We start from the raw sequence: 10,716 nt of genomic DNA, 5'->3' as shown, positions 1-10,716 counted from the left end.
AAATACATTTCCTCTCCCATCGGCCTACCGCATCTGACATGTTGAATTAAGGATTTTATCTCCTAAATCTTCCACACAATGGAAATCCATGGGAGGTAAAATTTGGGATGATAATATTAAAGTTAATGTAGAAATGCTATTATTCATTTACATAAGAGATATGAGTAGTTATCTGATATTAGCCATGTGACAGTTCATCCCTAAATCCTACTATAGGCACGAATGAAGAGAATGAAAAAACTTTAGATGCCTAAAGTATAATATACTTATGTTTTAACTTTCTAAATAGTTTTCGTTGAATACAAAACTATTTTTGGATTCATGTTCTAAATTTCTAAGATACGTTAAATTCACTGCTAGGGGTTAAATTGTAACACGTAAACAGTTCCATCCTGTGTCTCTTGCAAATGTGTCCTGACTCTTCAAAAAGGCTACTAATTCAAGTAATATGTGTCTTCCTAGAGAAATGACCAATGGAGTCAAAGTTATCTTACAAAGATATTCAAGTGGGTTGCCTGGGTGGCTTAGTCTGTTAAGGGTCCAACTTTGGCTCAGGTCATGATCTCTCAGTTCATGAGTTCGAGCCCCACATTGGGCTCTGTGCTGACAGCTCAGGGCCTGGAGCCTGCTTCAGATTCTGTGTCTCCCTCTCTCTGCCCCTACCCCATTCCCACTGTGTCCCTCTCTCCCTCAAAATAAATAAACGTTAAAAAAACTTTTAAAAAAAGGTATTCAAGGAAAAGGAATCTATTTTAGCCTGCTCAAGTTAAAAAGCCTCTAAAAAGGCCAACTAAAATAAAGAAAAGCAAAATACACTTATTTTTCTTTATTAGAGAAAAGGATAAAATTTAAGTCATTTTTAAACAAAGTCAGATTAGGATGGTAAAAGGAAAAAAGCCATCTTGTTATTAAGGAAGACTCAATGCTTTGTCTACTGCATGGATCTGGTATACGTTTGTTTGTACGGGTTTAAGTTTTGGTTAAACCTATCAGCCATGATACGTCCACGGAGGGTACAGCCACAGGAAGTAGCAGTGAGCTGGCAAAACTGGTTGCTCAGATGTTAGCACTGCAAGCTCATGGGGTTTAACTAAACACTGAAGTTAAAATGAATCTGCAACCAAGAAAGTAAAAAAACAAAACAAAACAAAAAAAACTTTAATCAATATTTAGAAATAAATGTTCACATACAAGACACTTGTTAGGCTAGAAGGTTTCCATAAACTTACGGAAGGATTTATGTCCTGAAGTAGCGGTTTACTTTTGGAAACATTCTCTAGAATCACTCAGTGTGTCTAGTTCATTTGGACATTCCAAATACAAAGTAAGAAAGGGAGTCCTTGCCAGGTTTTTTTGTATAAAGTTCAGGTAGTGTTAAATAAATACAAAATATGGTTAACTATGTATTAAGATTTTCTGCCATCAAATTATGAAAGTCAGTACACAGCAAAGAGAATAAAGCACCTATTTTCACTCTCTAAAATAAGGAGTGAATAGTATTACTGGCTGTTTGGCTTAATTTTAGTAAAAAAGAGAAGACAGACACTCATTTTACTTATACATACGCTCTAACTATACTACTGGGGAGCAGGCTGTATGGGAACTTAGCTGGGGCTTGCCCAAGAATGGGGGTGTATATGTCCATGAAGAAATCCAAAATACTACCCAACTAGTGTGATATTACCGGACTAGTTCCCTAGATAGCTAGCATTAAAGTGGTTCTGTGGTCTCAAAGATTCAGATCCTCTTCCAAAGGGCCTAACCTGTTCCCCAAACATAAAAAGTTCTTAAGATATTTTAAATGGAATGGCACAGCTCCACTATGATGCACTTCTGTGATTTCTGATAACTACTTTAAAAAGAGGAGCAATATCTACTATCTACTTTAGAGACGGCTTTGAAGCCAGATGATATAACAGACTTAAAATGGATTTGAATTTTAGGAAAAAAGCAAGATAAAAATACAAAGCATTGATATTAGAATTTCTTAATGACAAGAAAAAAGAAAATAATTTCAAGCCCCCTCCCCAATAATTTTCCTATTCAAGAGGGTACAATTTAAAGAAGAAAAAATGTTTAAATTTTCTTTTCAAGAGCGATGTATGCATAAGCAATCTTCTGAGCAGGGTAAAAGCCATTCTGGCATAAAACAATTATAAAAGCTGAAAAAACATCTGTACACCATTTTATTTTGATGAAGCTATTATCTTTGTATTCAGATGTAAAATACGATGCACTACTAACCAGTGATTCTGCGAATGACACTTAGACATTTGTTTTGTTGGCTCGTCAACAAAACACCTCTTTAACGGAATCTATAATTTAAGCGAACAATGGACCATAACTATAATTTGACACAACTAGGCAAATGGGGGCCACATACGACACTTTCAGTTGTTGATAGAATCAAACAAGCATGCAGAAACTTTATTGCGTTTAGCTCTGTACAACAGAACACACTCTCGTTTTCGTTGTACAACTGCCGGTTATATTGTCGTCGAGCTGTTTTAAGAGGAAATTCCAGTAACTGATTTTCCAATAGCCGTGAAGCTGCTGCATATTATTTTGCTCTGTACAAACCAAAACTTCTTTCTCCAAACTATTAAAACTCTGTAACGTCTAATGACATTATTCTGTTAAATCTGATATACAACGTGCCACTCTTTTTTATTCTAAATTCAAAGACCAGGTAACTTCAAAGTTTTTTTTTTTTTCCTCCTGAAAAGAAAGACTAAAATAAATGTCTGAAAGAATAACATTGCTAGGTATTAGAAAAATGTGCAGGTGACTCAAGTTCAGATATGGCACACTGATTTTAGAATGCCAAATGTCTCGCTCACGAATTAAAAATACTTGAATTTAGTTTATTCCTTTCGCACTCTTCTTTTGCGTACTGACTTCACTGGCCCATCTCCAGATCCTGTGCTCTCATCTGCTTCCTTCATCTGGAGAAAGAATTATGCAAATGTTTATTTTCATACAATGGGTAACTAGTAGATAGTAGTAAATATTTCTTATTCTTTAAAATGTAACAATCAGGGGCGCCTGGGTGGCTCAGTCGGTTAAGCGTCCGACTTCGGCTCATGATCTCGCGGTCTGCGAGTTCGAGCCCCGCGTCAGCCTCTGGGCTGATGGCTCAGAGCCTGGAGCCTGCTTCCGATTCTGTGTTTCCCTCTCTCTCTGCCCCTCCCCCATTCATGCTGTGTGTCTCTCTCTGTCTCAAAAATAAATAAACGTTAAAAAAAAAAAATTAAAAAAAAATGTAACAATCAAACGCTACCTTATATGTGTTCTTTAATTCATGAAGCTGATCAAAAATGTGTACATAAATTAATGTGTTTTGTTCATCTTTTGGCATGATTACATTTTAGAATAACTCTGCTTACCAAATATGCATCTGACAAGAAATACTGCTAACAACTCTACTCATGATTTTATTTTATCATTTAGAATTTAATCTCAGTGTCATGGTTAACTAAAGGTTGTATGACATTTTCATTGTGGGATAGTCAACACTAACTTCATCACAATAGTTCCATAAGTAATGAATTGCTGAGCTGGATTTATAGAGACTTTTTCAGAACTTCTGGCATACAGTACTTTGAGAAAAATTAGGAGGCAGAAAAGGAAACATCAGATTTATAATTTGGGGTTTTTCTTTCCTTACCCTCCCAGAACAAGCATTCATACATGAATTAAACTTGTGTAACAAAATAAAATAATGAAGGGGGCGCCTGGGTGGCTCAGTTGGTTAAGCATCTGACTTCAGCTCAGGTCATGATCTCATAGTCTGTGAGTTTCAGCCCTGCATTGGATGATCTCGAGCCCTGCTTCACATGAGCCCTGCTTCTCTCTCTCTCTCTCTCTCTCTCTCTCTCTGCCCCTTGTGGGATTCTCTTTCTCTCTCCCTCTCTCTCTCTGCCTCTCACTCATTTGCCCCCCCTTCTCAAAAAAAAAAAAAAAAAATGAAGGTATTATATGGTGTTATACAAAACACTTACTACTTTTCAAGGTCATACTATATAAAAAGTTGGCTAATTTTAGCTCACTGACATAAAAGAAGAGTAAAAGACAAAGACAGAATTCAGGTTTTTTTGTTTTGTTTTGTTTTTCTAAAAGCGAGAGAGCAAGCAGGGGAGGGGCAGAGAGAGAAGGAGAGAGAGAATCCTAACCAAGCGCCACACCCAGCATGGAGCCCAACGTGGGACTCCATCCCACAACCGTAAGATTGTGACCTGAGCCAAAATCAAAAGCCAGATGCTTAACCGACTGAGCCGCCCAGGTGCCCCAAGATATTTTTAAAGGTGCACAAAATATTTTGTGAAGAAAATATAACTAGACACATATTCAAATGAATGAGTGCAAGTATTATTATTATTAAGAGAGTGACAGGGGAAACAATGACTATTTAAAATCCTATCCTGCAGGAAATTATCTTCACCCAGCTTCCTCTAGATACAGATATTCAGACTAAGGTTCCCCTAAAACCTCACGAGGCAATGAAGACCAGTCACCAAGTATATATACTGAATAAGCTTTAGAAAACAGGTAACAATGAAACAAGTTTGAGAGTTCTTCAAACTCACAAAATAGAAACTTTATGTCATCCCATGTAGTAGACCAGGCAAAACTGTGCTTTTACCCTACCAGCACTGAGTAATGAGGGTGGTGAGGATGGTGACTGGGGTAAGATCACGTAGCTCCTAAGGGCTAGCAAACAGAGAAAATAGGCCTTTGGTACATGCTGGGCAAAAAGAGAAAGCTCTGGTTCTGACTCATATCCTGGATGGTTTCGGATTCCATAACTGCCTAAAAAGAGGCACTGTGGAAAGTTCTGTTATATATCAGGATACAAAAAGGGGTAGACGGATCAAATTAATGGGAAAACTAGTTTATTAAAGCTTTGAAAAAAAACAAACCACCGTATCAGGCAGATAATACTCAACTACTCAATGAATGAAATATTACAAAATGTGACAATAAATTATTCAGACAAAAAGAATGTTTTTACAATAGGTGTAAAGAAAACTGTCTTATAATAAACAGAATTACCTTTTAAATATTCAAGTGGTCTGTTTATAATCATTTTCAACAGAATACTTTAATGATAAAGTCATAATATTTTACAGATGCAGCTCTCTGGATTTTGTAAACCCCACACTTTATGCTGTTTCTTATCAGGGGTTAAGATGATTAAATTATTTTCTTGCCTTCTTTATGGATACATTTTATTTATTTATTTTTAATTTAAAAAAAATTTTTTTAACATTTATTTATTTTTGAGACAGAGAGAGACAGAGCATGAATGGGGGAGGGTCAGAGAGAGGGAGACACAGAATCTGAAACAGGCTCCAGGCTCCGAGCTGTCAGCACAGAGCCCGACGCGGGGCTTGAACTCACGGACCGCGAGATCATGACCTGAGCCGAAGTCGGCCGCCCAACCGACTGAGCCACCCAGGCGCCCCTATGGATACATTTTAAAAACAATATGGAGGCTCCTATGAAACCTGGGATAAACACGGAAAAAATTCTCCACAAACCAGACTGCTTTTACTAAAATAGTTGATGGATAACAATCATACATAAAAAATGGTTTATCTTCCGTTAAAGAGCTGCTTACCTCATCCTCTGATCCAGATTTATTTGATTTATTACCTTCGTCTTGTCCTTCAATGATTTCAATTTCTTCTTCACTCTTTTCCTCAGGTTCACCTTCCTCTTCTAGAATATAGATTTTTATTACAGGCAAAGACTTGAATTAGAATTTTGCTACTGAGAAGTATTGTATGTAGTAAGAGGGATTTATTTAGATTCCAATATTTAAAAGCAATTTCTACTATTAGAAATTTCTAAAAATTAATGCAAACACTCATTATTTTACCATATTTTATAAATAAATCATCATATTTAAGGGAAGGGACAGGCTTAAGAAATTCTTAAGCATTTAGTTTACATGTAATATGAAAAGCAAATGTATCTGTGTGTATGTGTATATATATGGACACACATTGTCATATATATAATATATGTAAATATACATGTGTGTGTATTTTTTTGAGAGTACGATTTTTAAGTCAACTCTTTCATCAACTCTTAAGTTAAAAACAGTGCTCAAGGCGTAATTTAAGTTGTAGGGGGCTCAATCTGGAACCTGACTTGGGACACCTGGCAAATATCAATAGTTTTATTTCTACCTAGATGAGTGAAAGAAAGTCTCAATGGAGACCCACCAAAAAGCCTCAGTTCTTCAGTTCTAACATCTTTAGGAGTTTTAGTGTAGGGTGGGAAGGAGACATATAATTCAGCAATCCTTCTGGGACATTAAATTACTCATTCTGTATGATAGACTATCTGATAGACGACAGCCACTGAAAGACTTGCTATTGAATTTGTTTCCGCAATCACCTGCCTTAAACCTAGTCCTCTCCTTGAGAGGCTGTGCTCTCTGTACCTCCCATCTCATCTATGTTCTTGGAGGTAAGAAAAGTCCCTGCAAAAAGCTAGGACACACTGGATCCAGGCTCCCAAGCAACTGAAAGATAGCTAAATCTCTTTCTTCTTAGAGAACAAAAACTGTAAGCAGATGGCTATCAGGGTGCAAACCCAGGCCAGGGGCCATCACTCCTCTCTGCCCCAGGCATGCACCTTCTGGGGATTCAGAAGGTACATATTTGACAATAAGCAAGTGCAACAGCTATTGTTTACTAGATAATCTGCTCTTTTTACAAGCTTTGCTGTGGGGGGGGGGGGGGAGGGAAGGACTCCCGTTATAACTCTATATCATTATCCTACCTTTTTCAAGACTTTCACCATCACTTTGCTTTTTTTCTTCTCCCAAGTCGACTGGTTTCTCCAGGATGGCTTTCTTTTCCTTCACTTCTTGCTCTAGTGCTCCCTTTGTTTGTGGTTTACATATGTCAGTTTTTTTATACTCTGACTCTTCATATTTTTTCTGTAGTAGTTTAACAGAAGCTATTTTTAGTGAAAGCAAAGCCCTATTTTTTAAAAAGTTTTTTTTTTTGCAATAACTGATATTAAACATAGTGAACACAGTAAAAACTTACAGGAAATTTATTTAGCTTATTACTCTTAAGAAATCACTTGCTCAATTCATAGGACTCCTACATACTAAGAGATTTATTTTAAGTTGAAGGAAATTCAATTTCTTTACCTTGACTTTTCTTGGCCAACAAAATAAAGCAATTAATGCTACTGGAAGCCCTGCCGTCACAAGATAAATGAGCCAAAGCCATGGGCGCTCTTCAGCAGCTACCATTAACTGTTTAAATACACCAGGCTATAGAAGAAATAGGCATAAACATGAAATTCAGATTTTATGAACATTCATTAGGAAATACAATCTATTAAAAACAACTTACTTTATGTAGGTGTTTCATATTAAGAAGTGATGAACTTCTAAGTGAAAAATACTTTATTTTCCCATCTTATGCACTGTACAATTTAAACTCTATTAGCATGTATCACTGTTTGAAACTTTGTAGTAGAAGATATGTTACTACGTAGGTAGAAATTACTAACTTACCAGCAAGAATTATGACAATTTTATTTTTTAGTAAACTTCAGGATAGAACTCCTCTCTATGGATGTATTCTCTTTCATTTAGAAGTATATAATGCTCTGATAACTATTTATTTATTTATTTATTTATGAGAGAGAGAGAGAGAGAGAGAGAGAGACAGCAAGGGAGAGACACAGAGAGAGGGAGACACAGAATCCGAAGCAGTCTCTGCATTGTCAATGCAGAGCCCAACGCACGGCTCAAACCCACACAGCGAGATCATGTCCTGAGCCAAAATCAAGAGTTGGATGCTTAACCAACTGAGCCACCAGGTGCCCCTCATTCTTTACTTTTAAAGAACTTATTAATAAGATCAACCTGGGAATTACTGGGTTTTCTTTTTTATTAACAAATTTCATACACAAGGAAATTGTTTCTCTTATTAAAATAAAATATAAATTCATTAAAAGCTTTAGTTAAGAAAGTTTCAAAGTGAAAATCTCTTTACCTACTCTTTTGATGGCTTTTGCTAATGTCCAAAGAAACCAAACGTGAGGTACTTTTCTTTACAGTAATTGATTTTAAAGATAAATTCTCCAAGATGCATTGTGTTGAAATACTTAATGTTTCTAAATAGTGTTAAGATTTGGGTAAAAAATACTGGAACACAATTTAATAATAATAAATTTTAAAGTTCCCTGTACTCCTCTAAGTGAAAAGTAGTTACAATGAATAAAGAATAATATTTAGATTACTGTTACTACTTAGGCCTTGAATTGATAAGGTGACAAAGATATTAAGTAGTCTCCTTATAAATAGCAAGTAAGCAATTAAATCACATTATGCTATCATAATTTAATGAATGAAAAATGTACACACATACAGTTCATTATATAGTTCATGATGAAGTTATAATATAGTAAAGCTAAGTATTTTATCTACATAAAATTATTTAAGTATATTTCTTTGGCATTTACTAATGACTACATATTTATTTACCTTTTAGGGCCATTTGTATAACCTATAACCAGGACGAAGTCTTATTATTATTCTATGGTAAATACTGTACCTCATTAGCATTTGCTATCATTATTTTCACTCCCCAACCATCTGCAGCCCAGCGATCTGCTATTTCCTTTTCTGAACAGATAATAAAATTATCAAAGTAGATATTAGAGGTCATAGACCAAAGCTCTAAACCAAGAGCACGGAAAGAAGTCAGAAGAAATGGATGATCATCCTCAAAATAATCTGGGTTAGGAATTTTTCGAGGACTCCAGATTCCCTGGAAGAAAAAATAATTAAAGACATTTTCAAATAAAACAATGTCATTATAAATGCTATTCAAGAAGTTGTTGCTGTTGAATGAAATCAGCAGTACTATTTGGAGAAAAAAGAAAATCTTATCTGATGTTAATTCATCAGCAAGTCATTGGAAAGAAAAACTTTTCTTCTCATTCTGTACACAATATTCCCTATGAATAAAACTGACTTTAAACTCCAAAAACGGCAAAGTGAAAATCCAACACACAAAGAAACTTGAGTAATTAAATTTCACAAGTGATACCATTATAGACAATATTTTTTACCTTTAGCAAAGTTATTAAAAGCAAGAAGTCATTAAAATTGCCCAAATCAGAGAGATTACTGTATGCTAAATATGAAGCCATTCCTTTAACATATACCAATGATGGGTATGGATATGTTTTTCTGCACCTCAGAAAAAAATTCAACATAAAAGTTCCACAAATCTTAAATGATTAAACTCAGCCAAATCAAAAAAATTCAACAATATGATTACTGACTCACTCACTCTTCCATCATGTATGTCTATTCTGCACCAGGCACTATGCCAGATACTAGGGATAGAGTGATGATCAAGAGAGACATGGTTCCTCTATTATTAAATTTAAAGTAGTGAAAGAGACAGACATTTAAAAAGTTACCAAAATAAGCATTCTGTGATAAATGCTATGAAAAAAAACCTCACAGGCAACAATTAGAATATGCAATTGCCTATGTATAATAAATGTTAGAAAATGTCAATGAATAATTAGATAAAACTACAGGGTTAAATGCATAACATAGAGATTCGACCCCAAAATCCAGGCACACTCAAAAGACATCTGATATTATTGAAAAAAAGCCAAAGTTTAATAACACCAGAAAATAAGGAGTACATCAATTAAGCACAGGCATCAATTACTAAAATGTACAATGTGAGGTCTCCTGATCAGAACTCATTTCTTATATTTAATTCTAAACTGGAACTTGGTTCCAGAGTGATCATCGATTAACAGAGAAAAATATAGTATGAAGTGACTAATGTTTAGTCCTTAATATTATTCCTCCAGAAAATTACATAAAGAATATTTTACTTTTCTTTTTTTAAAGTAGACTATGCCCAATGTGGGGCTTGTACTTATGTGACCCCAACAGTCACATGCTCTATGCACTGAGCTGGCCACTGCCCCAAGAATACTTTACTTTTTTTTTTTTTTTTAATGCAGACTTAGACTCAGTAGGTTTGAGACCTGAGATTCTGCATTTCTTTTTGTTTGTTTATTTATTTAAAAGTTTATTTATTGTGTGTGAGAGAGAGAGAGAACGAGTAGGGGAGGGGCAGAGAGAGAGGGAGAGAAAAAGAATCCCAAGTAGGCTCTGCACTGTCCGTGCACAGCCTGATGCGGGGCTCAAACTCATGAACCCATGAGACCATGACCTGAGCTGAAATCAAGAGTTAGACGCTTGACCCACTGAGCCACCCAGGCACCCCAAAGTTTATCTATTTTGAGAGAGAGAGAGTATGAGCAGGAGAGGGGCAGAGCAGTTCTAAGCAGTCTCCATGCCCTCAGCACAGAGCCCCACACGGGGCTCGATCCCATAAACCATGGGAGATGGACCCCAGCTGAAATCAAGAGTCAGATTCCCAAATGACTGAGCCACCTAGGCGCCCCAAGAGTACTCTACTTTTTAAAATAAATTAGGGGCACCTGGGTGACTCAGTTAAGCGTCTGACTTCAGCTCAGGTCATGATCTCATGGTTCATGAGTTCGAGCCCCGTGTCCGTCTCTGTGCTGACAGCTCAGAGCCTAGAGCCTGCTTCAGAGTCTGTGTCTCCCTCTCTGTCTGCCCCTCCCCTGCTCACACTCTGTCTCTTTCTCAAAACATAAATAAACATTAAAAAATGTTTTAAA

At 36.1% G+C, this 10,716-nt stretch overlaps 1 protein-coding gene across 1 annotated transcript in view; it reads right to left on the bottom strand.

Moving 5' to 3' along the window:
* Window positions 1-2,401: 2,401 nt before the first annotated feature.
* The window catches only part of CLGN (calmegin), a 50,635-nt gene continuing 42,320 nt past the window's right edge, over window positions 2,402-10,716 (bottom strand). Inside the window, exons 11-15 of the mRNA XM_043603910.1 lie at window positions 8,589-8,804; window positions 7,172-7,297; window positions 6,793-6,952; window positions 5,621-5,721; window positions 2,402-2,945 (exon numbers count right to left, since the gene is read on the bottom strand). Of these exons, the coding sequence (XP_043459845.1) occupies window positions 2,865-2,945; window positions 5,621-5,721; window positions 6,793-6,952; window positions 7,172-7,297; window positions 8,589-8,804 (684 nt within the window). The 3' untranslated portion in view covers window positions 2,402-2,864. The remainder of the gene's footprint in view (window positions 2,946-5,620; window positions 5,722-6,792; window positions 6,953-7,171; window positions 7,298-8,588; window positions 8,805-10,716) is intronic.

This window comes from Prionailurus bengalensis, chromosome B1 (assembly GCF_016509475.1).
Source record: "Prionailurus bengalensis isolate Pbe53 chromosome B1, Fcat_Pben_1.1_paternal_pri, whole genome shotgun sequence".
Lineage (NCBI taxonomy): Eukaryota > Metazoa > Chordata > Mammalia > Carnivora > Felidae > Prionailurus > Prionailurus bengalensis.
The sequence above is the reverse complement of the archived record's forward strand: the minus strand, read 5'-3'. Positions and strand labels throughout refer to the sequence as shown.